The 21379-nt window shown below is 40.2% G+C and overlaps 1 protein-coding gene across 1 annotated transcript in view; it reads right to left on the bottom strand.

Moving 5' to 3' along the window:
- The window catches only part of LOC126248502 (protein unc-79 homolog), an 875350-nt gene that overhangs the window by 111244 nt on the left and 742727 nt on the right, over positions 1-21379 (bottom strand). Inside the window, exons 45-46 of the mRNA XM_049949540.1 lie at positions 5979-6095; positions 2179-2343 (exon numbers count right to left, since the gene is read on the bottom strand). Coding sequence (XP_049805497.1) covers positions 2179-2343; positions 5979-6095 — 282 coding nt within the window. The remainder of the gene's footprint in view (positions 1-2178; positions 2344-5978; positions 6096-21379) is intronic.

Here is a 21379-nt window from a genome sequence, read left to right as displayed (position 1 = left end):
GCACAAACTAGTTCTTCAACAATTCAGTAAAAAATAATCATTCACAACAAAGTAAAATCCTCTCTGTACCACTACCAAACACTGCCGTGTTCTCTAAGTCATTGTCTGTATCAGGAACTGGACTTTGGAACATCCTTCCTCAAACTATTAGAGAAATTATAATCCTTTCAAATTTTAAAAGACAGCTAATGACTCACTTTCTACCACAATACCTGTCTCTTCCATATTCTTACCTGCAGCTAACTCTTATTGTCGCTCTCTCCTCATCACTTTTCCCACCACTTGTCTATAGATTTCTCTATTGAAATTCTCTTCTTTACTAACAGCCACTGTCATTTTCATTTCAAACTTCCCCTCTTTCATTACCCCTTCCACTTCTTCTAATACCAAATGAGCCTTCTAAAGTACGAAACTAATCAACGTCATTCTTAATGCCTCCATATTTTATTATTATTAGTGTTACCATTATTATTATTGCTAATTATTACTTTTTATTAATAACAGAGTTTGTTATGTAATAACTAATCAACAGCATTCTTAGTGCCTCCAATAGTTTATCATTACTATTAGTGATACTATTATTATTGTTGCCAATTATTGTTTATATTGATGACGCAAATTATTATTATTGTAATTGTAATGTAATGTTTTCTGTATGTGTTGTTCCTGGTCAAATGTGAGAAAGAATCTTAAGGCCCTAATCTGGTCAGGCTAAATAAACAATATAAAAATAAAAACATCATTAATAAAGCAGAAATTTTGCGTGACACAAACATGTCACGTCCTTGGTAGATTTCTGGATGTATGTGGCAACAGAAGTCTATGCACAGGCCATACAGTTCCTGTAAATTATGGGCTTGTGGTTCTGTGCATGCAGAGCTGGCCCCCAGTAACATCCTAGATGCATGCGATTGCAGTCTTTCTTGGTGTATTCCACTGATAAGTTCTTCTCGGTTTATCAGCCAAGTGGTGGCATCATCTTGTCGCAACATTTTGATGAGTTTCATACCCATCATCTTCTGGTGAAGGCAACTTTCCCAGAAGATGATGGGTACAAAACTCATCAAAACATTGTGACAAGATGATGCCACCACTCCACTCGGCTGATAACCCAAGAAGAATTCATCAATCCCAGATGATTTCTATGAAGTTCAGACCAGGCGAATTTTGCAGCCAAGGTGTCAATATGAGTTCACTAACCATTTCAGCATGATTCTGGTCTGGCCTTGTGACATTGGCTGTTAAATTGCTGGTATATGCCATTGCCATCAGGAAAGACATCAAGCATGAAGGGACACACATGATCCACAATAATGTTCCTGCAGTCCACAACTGTTTTGGTGTCTTGGGTTACTACCATAGGTCCCATGGATGCCAAGATGTATGTCCCCCATAGCATTATCCCGCCCTCACCAGCCTATGTCCATGGTGCGTTGCACAATTTGAACAGCCATTTGCCTGATGACAGCATATCCACACATGACCATTGAGCTGGTGTAACAAGAAACATGATTCATCTGGACAGGTGACATGTTTCCACTGATCCATGATCCAGTCTCAATGATCCTACACTCAAAGAAATTAAAACTGATGATGTCGTCAGGTAAACATGGTGACACATAGATGTCATCTGCAATGGAGCCCCAATGTGCAATGAACAGTGTACTCTGAAGCAATTGTGCCTACGTCAGCACTGAACTCTATCATCAGATGTAGCATGGATTCTCTCCTATACTGTTTTACAGAGTGGGCCAGCCTCAGACTTCCATTTGTCTCTGCTCAGCCTACAGACTTCCCTTACCACATCATAAGCCTGTTGCACACCAAGTGGCACTCAGTCTCATTGTGTGCAGTTGCCGTAATGCTTCCAGCTGTCTGTGAGCTCTCATATGATAGCCCTTGGAGAATTGCATTCCAAAGGTGGATAATCACACTCTTAAGCAGTTCTTAATGTTTTGGCTGGTCAGAGTGTGTGTTCCTCACTGTAAATCAGATATGCCAATATCAATGGAGTGACGGCAAAATGAGCCAAGCGAGTTTATATAACACATGGGAGACAAATGAAATATACAGATCTTATTCTGAAATGTTAACACCTGAAACTAGTACATGAATTTAAAAAAGTATGTGCTATGAAAAGAAAGGAAAAAATAACTACCCAGTTATCAACATCATTACCTTGACTTTGCTAAGTGTATGGAAGTCAGCTAAGAATTCCAATGAGTCTCCAAGGTGATGTCTCATACACTCTGAAGCATTTGTGTTGTACACAGGACCACCTTCTGGGCCTACAGGGAAGGAATGTTCCACCAACATATTCACTGGTAATGAGCTACCAGCATCCTGAAAGAACGCATCTGAAGTAGTAAGATGGACACCAAAAGTGAGTCAAAGACATTCACATAAATGTAACTAAACTACTGCTAATTATTTTCAATATTAGGTATTGCTTCGTCTATGTCTACATTCCACAGCTTACAGAAGTGAATGACAAAGAGTCTACTACAGAATTTTTTAAAGGTTTCTTATCATTCTATCCATGCATGGAGCATGGGAAGAATTATTGCTTATTAATGATTAAGGAAAACCACCTCAGCAGTATTATTAAATATCCATTGTGTTATGACCAGTTTCATTCACAGAAGATCTTCAGGCAGCCAAGCTGTGCTGTCTGTTTGTCATATGTAATGTTAAAGACCAAATCTAAAAACAATGATCATAAACATTACTGTACAGTAAACAATACACAACATGCTCTGCCTGCTCGCCATATTCTGCAAGGCGGTCAGCAGAATGTTTATGAATGTTGTGTTTGGATTTGGTCTTTAATATTACACATGACAACCAGACCATTTGTGTCATGACTCTGCCGCATCTTAGCAGCCTGAAGATGTTCTATGAGCAAAATCAGTGATAACACAATAAATGTGTAATAATAAGGCTGAGGTATTTTTCATTAATCATTAACTTTGGTGAGAGCTGTGGTGCTCAACATGATCAAGATTGATTATGTTCCTTTATGTGGCCACTTATTTTTCTAATTTTGTTTTCATGAGATTTGTGGGACTGAAAGAATATTTGCAGTTTCTATACTGAAATCTGTGTTTTGGGATTTTATAAAGATACATTTATTGACATACATTTGCATGGGATAGGGTAAGAAAGGGTCAGGGGTAGGAAGAAAATTGAAAAGTAAATTTGCACCCACATCAGTTAAGACCTGAATAATTTATTTGTTGCACCACTTGTTTTTTGTATTGTTTCCTTCTCCTACTTATCTTAGAATATTAAATGAATATTATTTTTAGTAAGGACTATGATTCTGTCTGACATTTGATTTTATTCAAGAATTCACTTATTAATGATTTGAAAGTACACAAAAATGGCTTGAATTTTCCACCAGAGAGAACTGATTTTAGATTAAGAACATGAAAAATTAAGCATCAGCAATGTTTTGAAATAGGCAGCACAAAATGTTGATTTGAAAAAAGTTAATCTCTGTGATTTATGCATCCATTCAAATGTGATTCTAAATGGAAATTATAACCATTGAAACATTATGATTCTTGGTCTAAGTAATAAGTTGTGAAAATATTGATAAGCGCATGTACAAGAAACATCATGTAGGAATTTACTGATTCATTCAGTGAAAAAGATAAATTTTTGAAAAATTGAATTAGATAGTTACTATGCTGGGGAAAGATCACTATCATTATTGTACCTATAAGATAATAATTTGGAGTGTTACCTGACTAGAATATCAACAGACATTGTACAGGCTATCAGCTTGATAACTGAGCTCAGGGTGGGTGCATATGGAACACCAGTGCATGTTATTGTAAACAGATTGTGGGTGCCCAATAACTGAGATATTCCATTTCAGAAGTAATATAGGTAATTACATTTTCACATAACATTGTGCCAAGGATATGCAATGAAAATCATGATTTGGGGTGAACTGCTGCAGCCTGACTCAGCTGCTGTACGCAACAATATGTTGATGGCAGGAGTTGTTATTGACTATCACAGATAATAATGACGGACAGAAATGCCAGGTTAAGTACATTACCCACCAATTCAATGCTGAACAAATAGAAACCAATGAATAGCCATAGAGATCAGAAACAATTACTGTCTGTGGGTCAGAGTAGACACTGCCCTACTTGTATACCTCTATGTGCTACATGTCACACGCAACAGATATTAACATGGGTGCAATATGCTGATGGTGGTGCTTGAAAATATGAGAAATCACAGCAAACAGTGCATCCTGTTTACAAACAGGTTGCTTTTCAAGCAGGTAGTGGAGCTATCATCATGAGAGTGATGAAATGGGGCTCCAAACCTATTTACCATTATCTGTCACTGGTATAACAGCGTCAGGCATGTGGATACTATTAAGGGCAGGACGGCTGTTTCAGGATGGTGTGTGCAGGTCAACAGGATGTGTATGACCTCTCACTAGTGGTTCTGGAATTAAAGAGCTCAATTAGAGATAACATTTTTTATTCAGTAAGACACTTGTACAGAGGTTGTTGGCAACAACTTGGAAGCATGCAGAGACCCCCGGGCAGCAGCTGCTAGCTCAACATAGCACATGGTGGCATGCTTGGCCACAGGAGCATGAGGATGCTTGCAAGAGTGTTGCCTCAGTGAAATGGCAGCAGCTGGTGTAGCCTTGCAGACATGGAAGTAATGTCAGCTGTTTGACAGGCAGCAGCCATCTGTGCTGGCCTCTCTGACAGTCAGTCAGGTATTTGGTATGCTGGCGTACAGGTCCTGAACCAAGAACCCTTTGCAGATGCCCAGAACCACATGAAATCATCTTGGAGGTGGTCCCTTCTTGGTGGCATTGGCTTGAGCCCCAGAATCATCAGGCCTATCTGCAGCTCATAGACCATCAGCTAGTGGAATGTGCAGCTGGATGTTGATGAAGTATGTCTTGGTATCAGCATTAGCTGAAGATAAGGTACTGATAGGGCCTGAGAGGTGAGTATTTATAGTGGCTCTTCCCAGCTTTGTTGTGACAGGGACCTTCCTTCCATCATGTAAGTGACCAAGGCAGTGCAGCACTGGGCTACAAATGGTTCAAAGGGCTCTGAGCATTATGGGACTTAACATCTATGGTCATCAGTCCCCTAGAACTTAGAACTACTTAAACCTAACTAACCTAAGGACATGACACAACACCCAGTCATCATGAGGCAGAGAAAATCCCTGACCCCGCCGGGAATCGAACCCGGGAACCCGGGTGCGGGAAGTGAGAACGCTACCGCACGACCATGAGCAGCGGACCACTGGGCTACAGAATGAGGAAATTCAGCTTACAACTGTGACAGGCTGGGGTCTTGAACCATGCTGTTTCAGCAATGTTCTAGTTCTAGCACAAAAATTTCATAGGCTATTAGCTTTTCCACCACACCAAGGGTTCTGAAGTATGGTTGGAGGGTTGTTGCTGCAACAATGGTAAACAACACATGAACCTACTATTAAGTTATGTGGTGGTCCCATTTGCACTTTTGTGATATGTATCTTCAAGAAGAAACTGTACCAACCCATAACTATCACACTGTGAAAGAATGGTTTGAGGAACACTCCACAGGCATGAAAGTGCTAAGGTGATCATTAAAGTCTGTTGACCTCAGTTATATAGAGCACAGCTAGATGTTTATTAAGCGAAATGTGGGTAGCTTTGACCCAGTTAAAGCTAATCTTTTTGAGCTATATGTGATAACTGAACAGTCATGGATGAGGATGCATTTCTAATGCTCTCAGTATTTCTTAGAGTCCATGCCATGATGCAGAAACAAGAGCTACATGATAATAAGAAGTTGTTTTTATTTCAGTTACTCATGAGTAAAAAGAGAATGGGAAAGATGTTACAGAAAGAAAAGGTAACTGTAAATAGACAGTATACCATCTGCCAGATAAGTCAGCCTCACAACTTTTCCCTCTATTTTACATGTAACATTACTTACCTGGAGAACGAAGTTAATGAGCATTATAATGTTTGAATCTGGAATGGAAGTCTTGAATTTTAAAGCTTGGATCAGCTCAAAAACCACCATCCGTGTGAGAATGAGCTTCTCTCTCTCCTGTAAAAATACATAAAACTGCATATTAGTATGCTGAAATCCAAAATTCCAGAAATGTTTTAAGAAAAGACAAATAAATATAGAGAATATACTGATGCCTTAAGGTTTTTACAGATTTACACTGGTAGAAAAAAATGCAACATCTTGGAAGACTGCATTCAGTGGCACCAAAGTATAATATGTGCATCATGAGGGGTTGTAGTGTTAATGATACATTTGTGACTATCATCAGCAACCAGATGATGCTCAGAAGGCTTCTCTGTGCCCCCTCCGTTTTTTCTTTTCAGACAACAACTGTGCTGAATTTAGAGGTGAACAGTGACTGCAACATTCATCCTTAGGTGTAATCATGCCCCACTGACAAGCATGTTTTCCTGTTAAATAACCACAGCAATTTAAAGGGGTCGAATTGTGGACTTGCGGCAAACTGGATAAACACATCTACAGATTGTTGCACATGTGGGGAAAAATGTATAGGTGGTGTTTTCCCACTTTCAGCAGTGGTCAGTGGAAAATTACCACACCTGTAGACCAGGTTCTAGATGTCTGTGTTGTGCAGATGCATGTCGAGATTGGTGCATTGTTTGAGCAGTGGTGGCCAACTGAGCATCATCAAAGAAAGAAATTTGGACACATGTTGCTCTTGCTGTATGACTGAGGACCATTGGGAACTGTCTGTCTAGATTAGATTAGATTAGATTAATACTTGTTACTTCATAATGATGAGGAACGTGTCAGGTTAATAAAAGATATCTGTACACAAAATATTGCATGACACTAATGTTTAAGCTGTTTTTTTCCCTTAATTTATATCCAAAAATTCAGCCAATGAGTAGAAGGAGTTGTCATCCAGAAATTCTTTTAATTTATTTTTAAATGTTGGTTGGCTATCTGTCAGGCTTTTGATGCTGTTTGGTAGGTGACCAAAGACTTTTGTGGCAGCATAATTTACCCCTTTCGCTGCCAAAGTCAGATTTAACCCTGCATAGTGAAGATCATCCTTCCTCCTGGTGTTATAGCTATGCACACTGCTATTACTTTTGAACTGGGTTGGATTATTAACAACAAATTTCATAAGTGAATATACAGGGTGTTTCAAAAATGACCGGTATATTTGAAACGGCAATAAAAACTAAACGAGCAGCGATAGAAATACACCGTTTGTTGCAATATGCTTGGGACAACAGTACATTTTCAGGCGGTCAAACTTTCGAAATTACAGTAGTTACAATTTTCAACAACAGATGGCGCTGCAAAAGATGTGAAAGGTATAGAAGACAACGCAGTCTGTGGGTGCGCCATTCTGTACGTCGTCTTTCTGCTGTAAGTGTGTGCTGTTCACAACGTGCAAGTGTGCTGTAGACAACATGGTTTATTCCTTAGAACAGAGGATTTTTCTGGTGTTGGAATTCTACCGCCTAGAACACAGTGTTGTTGCAACAAGACGGTGTTTTCAACGGAGGTTTAATGTAACCAAAGGACCGAAAAGCGATACAATACAGGATCTGTTTGAAAAATTTCAACGGACTGGGAACGTGATGGATGAACGTGCTGGAAAGGTAGGGCGACCGCATACGGCAACCACAGAGGGCAACGCGCAGCTAGTGCAGCAGGTGATCCAACAGCGGCCTTGGGTTTCCGTTCACCGTGTTGCAGCTGCGGTCCAAATGATGCCAACGTCCACGTATCGTCTCATGCGCCAGAGTTTACACCTCTATCCATACAAAATTCAAACGCGGCAACCCCTCAGCGCCGCTACCATTGCTGCACGAGAGACATTCGCTAACGATATAGTGCACAGGATTGATGACGGCGATATGCATGTGGGCAGCATTTGGTTTACTGACGAAGCTTATTTTTACCTGGACGGCTTTGTCAATAAACAGAACTGGCGCATATGGGGAACCGAAAAGCCCCATGTTGCAGTCCCATCGTCACTGCATCCTCAAAAAGTACTGGTCTGGGCCGCCATTTCTTCCAAAGGAATCATTGGCCCATTTTTCAGATCCGAAACGATTACTGCATCACGCTATCTGGACATTCTTCGTGAATTTGTGGCGGTACAAACTGCCTTAGACGACACTGCGAACACCTTGTGGTTTATGCAAGATGGTGCCCGGCCACAAGGCACGGCCGATGTCTTTAATTTCCTGAATGAATATTTCGATGATCGTGTGATTGCTTTGGGCTATCCAAAACTTACAGGAGGTGGCGTGGATTGGCCTCCCTATTCGCCAGACATGAACCCCTGTGACTTCTTTCTGTGGGGACACTTGAAAGACCAGGTGTACCGCCAGAATCCAGAAACAATTGAACAGCTGAAGCAGTACATCTCATCTGCATGTGAAGCCATTCCGCCAGACACGTTGTCAAAGGTTTCGGGTAATTTCATTCAGAGACTACGCCATATTATTGCTACGCATGGTGAATATGTGGCAAATATCATACTATAGAGTTTCCCAGACCACAGCGCCATCTGTTGTTGAAAATTGTAACTACTGTAATTTCGAAAGTTTGTCTGCCTGAAAATGTACTGTTGTCCCAAGCATATTACAACAAACAGTGTATTTCTATCGCTGCTCATTTAGTTTTTATTGCCGTTTCAAATATACCGGTCATTTTTGAAACACCCTGTATATACTGTGAGGTTACTGTGAGGATCCCTAGATCCTTAAATAGATGTCAGCAGGATGACCGTGGGTGGGCTCCAGCAATTATTCTGATTACACGTTTTTGAGCAATGAATACTTTCCTACTCAATGATGAATTACCCCAGAATATGATGCCATACTAAAGCAGTGAATGAAAGTAGGCATAGAAAGCTAATTTACTGAGATCCTTATCACCAAAATCTGCAATAACCGCAATAGCATACGTAGCTGAACTCAGACGTTTCAGCAGACCATCAATGTGTTGCTTCCAGTTTAACCTCTCATCAATGGACACACCTAAAAATTTTGAAAATTCTACCTTAGCTACAGACTTCTGTTCAAAGTCTATATTTATTACTGGAGTTGTGCCATTTACTGTACGGAACTGTATATACTGTGTTTTATCAAAATTTAAAGAGAGTCCGTTTGCTGAGAACCACTTAATAATTTTGTGAAAAACATCATTTACAATTACATCACTTAGTTCTTGGTTTTTGGATGTTATTACTATACTTGTATCATCAGCAAAAAGAACTAACTTTTCATCTTTATCAATGTGGAATGGTAAGTCATTAATGTATATCAAGAACAGTAAAGGAACTAAGACCGAACCCTGTGGGACCCTGTACTTGATAGCCCCCCAGTTTGAGGAATCAGCTGTTGATTTAACATTACATGAACCACTTATTTCAACTTTCTGCATTCTTCCAGTTAAGTATGAATTAAACCATTTGTGCACTGCCCCCCTCAAACCATAATGATTTAGCTTCTCTAAAAGAATTCCACGATTTACACGATTTGCAGCAGGACTAAGAACATGTGTGTCTGTGGCCAGACAGCAAATGAAACCATGACACCGCCAAGCATGGCAACTCTGATGGAGTTGACTGGATGGCGAAATGGCACTCTGTTGTCTTCAGTGATGAGAGTATGTTATTTCTGTACATGAGTGATGGACATACAAATCTACACTACTGGCTATTAAGATTGCTACACCAAGAAGAAATGCAGATGATAAATGGGTATTCATTGGACAAATATATTATACTAGAACTGACATGTGACTACATTTTCACGCAATTTTGGTGGATAGATCCTGAGAAATCAGTACTCAGAACGACCACCTCTGGCCGTAATAACGGCCTTGATGTGCCTGGGCATTGAGTCATACAGAACTTGGATGGAATGTACAGGTACAGCTGCCCATGCAGCTTCAACACAATACCACAGTTCATCAAGAGTAGTGACTGGCGTATTGTGACGAGCCACTTGCTCGGCCACCATTGACCAGACATTTTCAGTTGGTGAGAGATCTGGAGAATGTGCTGGCCAGGGCAGCAGTCGAACATTTTCTCTATCCAGAAAGGCCCGTACAGGACCTGCAACATGCGGTCGTGCATTATCCTGCTAAAATGTAGGGTTTCGCAGGGATCGAATGAAGGGTAGAGCTATGGGTCATAACACATCTGAAATGTAACGTGCACTGTTCAAAGTGCCGTCAATGCGAACAAGAGCTGACCGAGACGTGTAACCAATGGCGCCTCATAACATCATGCTGGGTGGTTATGCCAGTATGGTGATGACGAATACATGCTTCCAATGTGCATTCACCGCAATGTCGCCAAACACGGACGCGACCATCATGATGCTGTAAACAGAACCTGGATTCATCCAAAAAAATGATGTTTTGCCATTCGTGCACCCAGGTTCATCATTGAGTACACCATCCCAGGTGCTCCTCTCTGTGATGCAGCGTCAAGGGTAACCGCAGCCATGGTCTCTGAGCTGATAGTCCATGCTGCTGCAAATGTCATTGAACTGTTCGTGCAGATGGTTGTTGTCTTGCAAATGTCCCCATCTGTTGACTCTTGGCTGCACGATCTGTTACAGCCATGCGGATAAGATGCCTGTCATCTCGACTGCTAGTGATACAAGACTGTTGGGATCCAGCATGGCATTCCATATTACCCTCCTGAACCCATCGAATCCATATACTGCTAACAGTCACTGGATCTCGACCAACACGAGCAGCAATGTCGCAATACCATAAACCGCAATTGGGATAGGCTACAATCTGACCTTTATCAAAGTCGGAAATTTGATAGTACCCATTTCTCCTCCTTACACGAAGCATCACAACAATGTTTCACCAGGCAACGCTGGTCAACTGCTGTTTGTGTATGAGAAATCGGTTGCAAACTTTCCTCATGTCAGCACGTTGTAGGTGTCGCCACTGGCGCCAACCTTGTGTGAATGCTCTGAAGAGCTAATCATTTGCATATCACAGCATCTTTTTCCTGTCAGTTAAATTTCACGTCTGTAGCACGTCATCTTTCTGGTGTAGCAATTTTAATGGCCAGTAGTGTACATTGTAGACCTGGTGGGCAGCCTATTACAGAGTGAATGAACCCATGACATACAGGATCCACCCAAGGCCTCAGGGTGTGGAGAGCTATCAGTTACAGCTTATGGTCACATTTGATGTTTTTGCAGGGTGAAGTAACCAGTGCCCACTGCACTGCACAGGTTGTTATCCCTATGCTACTGCCATTTGTTTGGCAGGAAGGTGATGTGTTTTTTCAGCAAGACAACACATGTCCACATAAGGCTGCTGTAATGTAAGGTGCTCTTTGTGGTGTACAGCAACTGCCATTGCCACCTAGATCACCAGATCTCGCACCAACTGAAACCATATGGAACATGATGAAGTAGGAACTTACATTTCCTTCAGAGTCTGCAGGAACCATAGCCAAATTGCAACAAAGGGTTCAAGATGCTTCGACAACCTGTCACTTGATGTCATTCGAAATATTTTTGGTCACATGCATGCAAGAATACATGCCTGCACTGCTGCACTGTTCACTGTGATGTGTGTTTCATTTGGTCTGAATTTGTTATAGTATACACCTACAATGATGAACCTATCACATTACTTACTAATAAAATCATCTTGTCCTCATGGATGTTGCATTTTTCTGGCAGTGTATAATGCTATATGTATCATTTATGCAGTTTAGCAAACTTTACTGTAGAGAAATTATTAGTCACATAAAAATGTCTGTACGAATGGATTAATTTTACAGAGAATCTCATAACAGATATAGGCAACAAATCATGGCCTTTCCATTTTCAAAGTAATTTGCATTATTGTATGAATTAGATTCTGAATAAAACAAAGTAAAAACAAAGACTGAACTCCTCTGTGAAGTGTTTGTTCTTCCTTCAACCATACAAACAAAAAGAGATAATGGAATATGTCAAGCTTGACATAAATATTGATACACTTATCATAAAGTGAATTCATAGATGTCTAACATTGCAGAAAAGATAAAATAAAGCACTTAAATTATTAGGTGAGAGACTATATTAGCAGAAAATTCTAAGAAAGTAGTGAAGAAAACTACATTATAGAACACAGCAGAAAATAGCCTTGAGGCATGAACATGGATTGCACAATGATGGTATGTATGAAAATGAAACCATAATAATAAGTAGAAGAGTAAGGAGATGGAGTCAAAAGTGACTGACAAACAGAAGAACTTTGCACAATGTGTGATCTAAAAATACATCAACTGAGACCCCAAATGTTGCTTTGGACGTGACAAGACATGATCTTCCCCCCTGACTTAAAATCAGCTACGAACTAAACATAGAGCTTTGATTTGTTGTGAATATTTATATTTTAACTGTGTATTACACATGATATATATATAATTGTAGGAATTCAGCAATAAGTAAACTATGTTTTTAGCTAACATCTTGGTTGTTAACTGTTCAGTGGTCTTTGGAGAAAGCCATAAATCTTTATGGCTTGCTTTGATGTTGGCTGAATGGTTTAAAACTGAAATGTTAGCAGAAAACAAAGTTTGGTTATGGTTCGATTCCCACAATTTTCTAGATGTTTGCTTCATTATCTAAAAATTACCAAATTAAATTAATGAGCTGCACAAAGTTATTATATGCTACTGAGAGAGCTTCTAATGGTCTGCTTATGTAGCATTTGTTTTCAGACACTAGCTTCAAATGGCTTAGATACTGTAGCAAGCTCTCACATGTATTCTGGTATGCTCCAGAACATTGAAAATATTATGCTAATGACTGATGTTATTCTAGAACGCCTTCCTGTATCCATTTCTTTTTGTTGAGAATTTTTTGGTTGTTATCACTTGATAAACAGTGTTTCAATTCTTCCCCCCCATGAACCATGGACCTCGCCGTTGGTGGGGAGGCTTGCGTGCCTCAATGATGCAGATAGCTGTACCTTAGGTGCAACCACAATGGAGGGGTATCTGTTGAGAGGCCAGACAAATGTGTGGTTCCTGAAGAGGGGCAGCAGCCTTTTCAGTAGTTGCAGGGGCAACAGTCTGGATGATTGACTGATCTGGCTTTGTAACACTAACCAAAATGTCCTTTCTGTGCTGGTACTGCAAACGGCTGAAAGCAAGGGGGAACTACGGTCGTAATTTTTCCCGAGGGCATGCAGCTTTACTGTATGATTAAATGATGATGGCGTCCTCTTGGGTAAAATATTCCGGAGGTAAAATAGTCCCCCATTCAGATCTCCGGGCGCGGACTACTCAGGAGAAAGAAAACTGGCGTTCTATGGATTGGAACGTGGAATGTCAGAGCCCTTAATCGGGCAGGTGGGTTAGAAAATTTAAAAAGGGAAATGGATAGGTTAAAGTTAGATATAGTGGGAATTAGTGAAGTTTGTTGGCAGGAGGAACAAGACTTTGGTCAGGTGAATACAGGGTTATAAATACAAAATCAAATAGGGGTAATGCAGGAGTAGGTTTAATAATGAATAAAAAAATAGTAGTACAGGTAAGCTACTACAAACAGCATAGTGAACACATTATTGTGGCCAAGATAGACATGAAGCCCATGCCTACAACAGTAGTACAAGTTTGTATGCCAACTAGCTCTGCAGATGACGAAGAAATTGATGAAATGCATGATGAGATAAAAGAAATTATTCAGGAAGTGAAGGGAGAAGAAAATTTAATAGTCATGGGTGACTGGAAATCAAGAGTAGGAAAAGGGAGAGAAGGAAACATAGTAGGTGAATATGGATTGGGACTAAGAAATGAATGAGGAAGCCGCCTGCTAGAATTTTGCGCAGAGCATAAGTTAATCATAGCTAACACTTGGTTTAAGAAACATGAAAGAAGGTTGTATACATGGAAGAACCCTGGAGATACAAAAGGTATCAGATAGATTATATAATGGTAAGACAGAGATTTAGGAGCCAGGTTTTAAATTGTAAGACATTTCCAGGGGCAGATGTGGACTCCGACCACAATCTACTGGTTATGAACTGTAGATTAAAACTGAAGAAACTGCAAAAAGGTGGGAATTTAAGGAGATGGGACCGGGATAAACTGAAAGAACCAGAGGTTGTACAGAGTTTCAGGGAGAGCATAAGGAAACAATTGACAGGAAGGGGGGAAAGAAATACAGTAGAAGAAGAATGGGTAGCTTTGAGGGATGAAATAGTGAAGGCAGCAGATCAAATAAGTAAAAAGACGAGGGCTAGTAGAAACCCTTAGATAACAGAAGAAATATTGAATTTAATTGATGAAAGGAGAAAATATAAAAATGCAGTAAATGGAGCAGGAAAAAAGGAATACAAATGTCTCAAAAATGATATTGACAGGAAGTGCAAAATGGCTAAGCAGGGATGGCTAGAGGACAAATGTAAGGATGTAGAGGCTTATCTCACTAGGGGTAAGATAGATACTGCCTATAGGAAAAGTAAAGGGACCTTTGGAGAAAGGAGAACCACTTGCATGAATATCAGGAGCTTTGATGGAAAACCAGTTCTAAGCAAAGAAGGGAAAGCAGAAAGGTGGAAAGAGTATATAGAGGGTCTATACAAGGGCGATGTACTTGAGGACAATATTATGGAAATGGAAGAGGATGTAGATGAAGATGAAATGGGAGATATGATACTGTGTGAAGAGTTTGACAGAGCACTGAAAGACCTGGGTCTAAACAAGGCCCCGCAGTAGATAACATTCCATTAGAACTACTGACAGCCTTGGGAGAGCCAGTCCTGACAAAACTCTACCATCTGGTGGGCAGGATGTATGAGACAGGTGAAATACCCTCAGACTTCAAGAAGAATGTAATAATTCCAATCCCAAAGAAAGCAGGTGTTGACAGATGTGAAAATTACCGAACTATCAGTTTAATAAGTCACAGCTGCAAAATACTAATGTGAATTCTTTACAGACGAATGGAAAAACTGATAGAAGCCAACCTCAGGGAAGATCAGTTTGGATTCCATAGAAATGTTGGAACACGTGGGGCAATGCTGACCCTATGACTTATCTTAGAAGAAAGATTAAGGAAAGGCAAACCTACATTTCTAGCATTTGTAGACTTAGAGAAAGCTTTAGACAATGTTGATTGGAATACTCTCTTTCAAATTCTGAAGGTGGCAGGCATAAAATACAGGGGGCGAAAGGCTATTTACAATTTGTACAGAAAGCAGATGGCAGTTATAAGAGTCGAGGGGTATGAAAGGGAAGCAGTGGTTGGGAACAGAGTGAGACAGGGCTGTAGCCTATCCCCAATGTTATTCAATCTGTATAATGAGCAAGCAATAAAGAAAACAAAAGAAAAGTTCAGAGTAGGTATTAAAATCCATGGAGAAGAAATAAAAACTTTGAGGTTCGCCGATGACATTGTAATTCTGTCAGAGACAGCAAAGGACCTGGAAGAGCAGTTGAATGGAATGGACAGTGTCTTGAAAGGAGGGTATAAGATGAACATCAACAAAAGCAAAACGAGGATAATGGAATGTAGTCAAATTAAGTCAGGTGATGCTGAGGGAATTAGATTAGGAAATGAGACACTTAAAGTAGTAGAGGAGTTTTGCTATTTGGGGAGCCAAATAACTGATGATGGTCGAAGTACTGAAGACCACAACAACAACATTCAAATCTTGCCTAATGGGGATATATTTTCTTATGATGGAGAAAAGAAACTGAGATGCTATTAAGGAACTAGCTTTCCATCAGCTATATGAGAGCAGGAAACCAACAACAATTACGTTCACTAAACTTTCATACTGAGACTGCAAAAACCCACACATAAGAAAATGCTAATAGTGCTTTGTTTACTCTTAACATGACTGCAATAAATGAACATACAAATCAAATTTTGCATTTAGATGTCCTGAATGCCCTCCCATCCTCACACTCTCTCTCCCTCTCCCTCCGTCCCTCTCCCTCTCTCTCCCTCCCCCCCCCCCTCTCTCTCTCTCTCCCTCTCTCACACACACACAGATAATATACACATTCAAAATCATGCAAACACAGACCCAGTTCTAAACTGGCACTTCAACTCAGTTGAGAGAAATAGTTATCTTGGCTGAGGTGGGTGCTGAGTAAATGGAACAGACACACGGTGAAAAGAGTTACATGGATTGGGAAAAGTACAGACAGTAGGTGCTGGAGTCAGAAAGGATGGTGCCAGTGTAAAAAACTTAGACATCAATGCAGCAGAAGTGGCTTCAGTTACCAGAGGCTGTAGTCATGAGTGTGTGAGTTGCATTTTCATGTATGTGTGTGTGTGTGCGTTGATGGCCGAAAGCTTGTATTGTGACAGTCTTTTTGGTGTGCCTATCTGTGACTCAGCATCTCTGCTATATGGTGAGTAGCAACTTTCCTTTTCATAATATTGTTACACTCCATTCAGGATTTTCCATTGTTTGAAAGTATAACAGAGCTAGGGTGAAGCAGATAAAGAAAAGAAGGAGTATGAATCTCACAGAAGCAAGAAGATGGAATTGATAGGAATCAGAAAAGGAGCAGAGGCAGATATGGGAGAGTTAACAACAGAGGCTAGAGTCAAGAAGATTGTGTGAGGAAAATATATATATTGCACAACTGTGAAAAGTTGATGTTGAGGAAGGATAAGGGTGGCAAATACAGACGGGACAAATTGTGAAGCAGTTGTTGAAATCAAACACATTATGTTATAAACAATGCTCTGCAACTGGGCAGTGTCCTTGGCCTTTGACTACTGTGTGGCACTTCTAATCCATTTTGTTGTACAGCTGGTTCATATTCATATCCATACAGGACACAACGCAGTGGTTACTGTAATTTTGATAGATTCCATGGATGTTTTCAGAGATGGCATTGCCTGTGACAAAGCAGGAAATGTTAGTGATAGGATTCAAATAGAAGGTAATAGGTTGGTGTGTTGGATAGGCTTTGCACCTCTAATATGATCCATATGGTAGGGAATCGGAAGAAGTGAAAAATAGATAGACAAAGATACGGTATAGATTGGCTGTATGGTGAAATACCAGGTACGGGGAGGGGAGAGTTGCATACTAGGAATTTCAGGGCATATGGAGAGATAATTGAAGCCCTGAAGGCTATAGTGTTCAGTTGTTCTATCCCTGGGTGCTAAAGGGTCTCCTCCTAGATGAGTTAGTGTGGGTGGTTGCAGCCTGCACAGACTGAAAATAGATATTATTTATTCCACAACAAAAGGACCTCCCCCCTCAACAAAACAGCGTGCTACCCATGGATGCTCCATCTGCAGTGAGAAGTAATCCCCTAAGATAATGGTGTAAGTTTTAATGATGTCTTGGCAGATCACCTTCCATGCTCTCCACCTTTCCCACAAACAGATGTATACCTTAACTCCACATACACCCAACACTCTTAGTCTGCTGCTACGTTACTCTTGCTCCCAAGTCCATGCAACATGTATTTTCCGTATGGAGAACCCAAGAGCAAGGTCTGTCTCACCTCCTTCTATTTCATCCCTGGTATATTGTCATTTTCTTTGTTACCAGAGCAAAGGCCACATGTGAAAGCAGACATGTCATCTAAAACCTTCGTTGCAACCACTGCAGAGACATTGTGTATATGTATTATCAAGAACCAACTAGCCACCTTGATGAGTGGCCTCTGGCAAACTCCTGACAAGAGAAAATTAAACCATCCAGTATAGGAAAAGATGCTCTAAATGATGTGGTTGACATTAATGGCTGTGTCACAACCTTTTCCAAATGGATACCCTCTGCCTCAATATTAGCCATCCTGATTCTTTTCTTTCCAAGCTAGCTCACTTGTACTTTCCTGTCTTTGTCTCTTTCTCTTATTCTACTTCTTTTATTCCCTCTATGGGCTATTTTCTCAATGTTTCAGCTAATGGGACCCTCACCACCACTTACCTTCTTGTGTAGGTGCCAGCCACTCCATCTGAAGTCTCTGCCATATTGTGCTGTGGCACAGTCTTTCTTAAGGTGGTCTTCTACTTTTCCTTCCCATTCCTACTTCACACCTCATCCATGTCCACACTACCCACCCCTGCTATGATCACTTATCACCCCAGTCAGGATACAGTGCTGGACAAGAACATTGGATGTTCATAAATGAATTAAGTGGTTTGTTACTTTTGAAGAATGACTTAGTTCTGTCCAAAATTTTAAGTAGTTACTGTCTTCTCTACAGTCTTGTCTGCTGCTCAACATGTCTTATATTTGATGAATAGAAATTTATCATCATATGCATATTTATATTCCCTCCTTGTTTCTCATTGCTTTAGACTTTGCATATTTTCATACTCAACAAGTAAAATAAGACAAAAATTATTAAGTTGAAATATTAAATGGCACCAGTCAGTAGTAAATAGTATTATGAATGTGAATCATTATATATATTTTACTGGAATGTACACTGAAGCACCAAAGAAACTGGTATAGGCATACATACTCAAATACAGCGATATGTAAGCAGGCAGAATACAGCGTTGGTGCAGATTGCAGTTATTAGATTGGTTACTGTTGCTACAATGACAGGTTATCAAGATTCAAGTGAATTTGAATGTGGTGTTATAGTCAACACACAAGTGATGGGACACAGCATCTCTGAAGTAGAGACGAAATGGGGATTTTCCCGTACGACCATTTCACGAGTGTACTGTGAATATCAGGAATTTGGTAAAACATTAAATCTCTGACATTGCAGCAGCCAGAAAAGATCCTGCAAGAATGGGACCAACAATGACTGAAGAGAATTGTTCACCATGACAGAAGTGCAACCCTTCCACAAATTTCTGCAGATTTTAGTGTGGGCCAGTAACAAGTGTCAGGTTGTGAACCATTCAACTAAACATCATTGACATGGGCTTTTGGAGCCAAAAGGCCACATGTGTACCCTTGATGATTGAATGACATGAAGCTTTATGCCTTCCCTGGGCCCATCAACATCGACATTGGACTGTTGATGACAGGAAACATGTTGCCTATTTGTACAAGTCTTGTTTCGAATCGTATTCAGTGGATGTTTGGAGATAACTTCATAAATCCATGGGCCCTGCATATCAGCAGGGGACTGTTCAAGATGGTGGATGCTCTGTAATTGTGTGGGGCATGTGCAGTTGGAGTGATACGGGACCCATGGTACATCTAGATATGACTCTGACATGTGACATGTACGTAAGCATACTGTCTGATCACCTGCATTCATTCATGTCCATTGTGCATTCCCATGATCTTGGGCAATTCCAGCAGGACAATGTGACACTCCACACATCCAGAAATGCTACAGAGTGGCTGCAGGAACATTATTCTGAGCTCAAACACTTCCACTGTCCACCAGACTCCCCAGCCATGAACATTGTTGAGCATATCTGGGATGCCTTGCAATGAGCTGTTCAGAAGAGCTTCCACCCCCTCATACTCTTATGGATTTATGGACAGCACTGCAGGATTCATAGTGTCAGTTCCCTCCAGCACTACTTCAGACATTAGTCGAGTCTATGCCACATTGTGTTGTGGAACTTCTGCGTGCTTGCAGGAGCCCTACACAATATAAGGTAGGTGTACCAGTTTCTTTGGCTCTTCAGTGTATTTCAACAAATTATTGCAATTAGCAACATTTGAAGCATAGTATGAGTTCTGCAAATAAGATGGAATATCAATAACTTGTCACTATAACCATAAAGGTTTCGTGAAAGTTTTGGGGGCAAATATTAGATGTAATCAAACAAGTTTAATCATTTTTTTAATGTTAAACAATAATGTGAGCCACTGTATTTCCAGCCATATGTAGTGGGGACTGGGGGAATACCATCATACTAGGCAACACTGATAACACCATTTTCTCAGATGAGTAGTGCTGCCATCAGCAGGATACACTACTGTAATATAGTGGACGATACCAGAAGTAGGGTACGGAGGCAATGAGTTCTTGAAAATGACACTCTAATTGTGGTGCTAAAAATTAAATTCTATTGAATTTTGATGTTATTTCTGGTTTATACTAAAACTGAAGCAAGCATATCAATATATTTTTAACTGTAATAACTATAATGTTGGTGGATACTATGTTGTGTCGTGCATCCTACAGCATGGGTTTCATAACTTTTTGAGCATTAGCAAAGTCATTAAAGTATATAGTGACACTCTGTGGTCTCTGTATAGTTTGCATCTTTACAAGACACTGTGCAAAAATTATGTGAGCATCAGGTACCAGTGTAGGAGTTTCTTTTGATTTTGTCATGCTGTTTTTTCTAGCACGATGAAAGCAGCTTGTAAACAAAACAAGGAAGTCTTGCAGATGAGTCATTTTGCAAATGTGTAAGCGAATGCTTACTGGGAATGCTAGAAATGAACTGATCTTTTATGAGAAGAGGAAACTTGGATTTGACTTTCAGACGGACAAAAAGTCAAGAAGAAGAAGAAAACTGTAACTCCTGTGACAGTGACTGACAATTTTGTGCGTTGATCGAAGTATGGACAAAAGCAAAGATGTAGGCTTTGCATTCAGGGGTGGTCAACTGGAAATTGTGGAATGGTTATGAACTCTGTACAAATGAAATGAAATGAAATGCCGTGTGATGAGGGCCTCCTGTCGGGTAGACCGCTCACCTGGTGCAAGTCTTTCGATTTGATGCCACTTCGGCAACTTGCTCGTCAATGGGGATGAAATGATGATGATTAGGACAACACAACACCCAGTCCCTGAGCAGAGAAAATCTCTGACCCAGCTGGGAATTGAATCCGGGCCCTTAGGATTGACAGTCTGTCGCGCTGACCACTCAGCTACCAGGGGCAGACTCTGTACAAAAAGGAACTGTTTCAAGATATTTCACACGAAAAAGTGCAAAATGCCACCATTTTTTTAGCCACATTGACAACATTGTACCAATGTACCAATACGCTACTTGTGGGCATTGATACAGAGGATCAATGTATTACATTTTGGAAAATGGCAAGTGAAAGAGTTCATATGACCACTTACATCTAATTTAAGAAACTTAATATTTTTTTCACAATATTTCTGTGTGTGCCAAATATATGGTGAAGAAAAGGACCAGCAACAAGTGTCAACAGAGTTCTAGGCTTACATAAAGCTGAAGTTCATTTATTTTTTTCCAACTTGGATGCCATTTCCAAAAAACGTGCTGTGTCTGTATTTTAATATACATTAAGATCATAAAATGTGTTACTTTCTTAGAACAGGAGTTTTGTTCTGTCTGTATTCCATGGCATTCATACATGCAGTTAGAGTGTTGAAATTACCAAGGTACTTGGGGCATTACCAACAGGCTGCAGATCTAAGAAAATGTTTATATGGCTCTGAAGGTGTTCATAATATCTTG

The sequence above is a fragment of the Schistocerca nitens genome, chromosome 3 (genome assembly GCF_023898315.1).
Source record: "Schistocerca nitens isolate TAMUIC-IGC-003100 chromosome 3, iqSchNite1.1, whole genome shotgun sequence".
In the NCBI taxonomy this organism is placed as follows: Eukaryota; Metazoa; Arthropoda; class Insecta; order Orthoptera; family Acrididae; genus Schistocerca; species Schistocerca nitens.
Note: the sequence above shows the minus strand (reverse complement) of the source record. Positions and strands in the feature narration are given on the sequence as shown.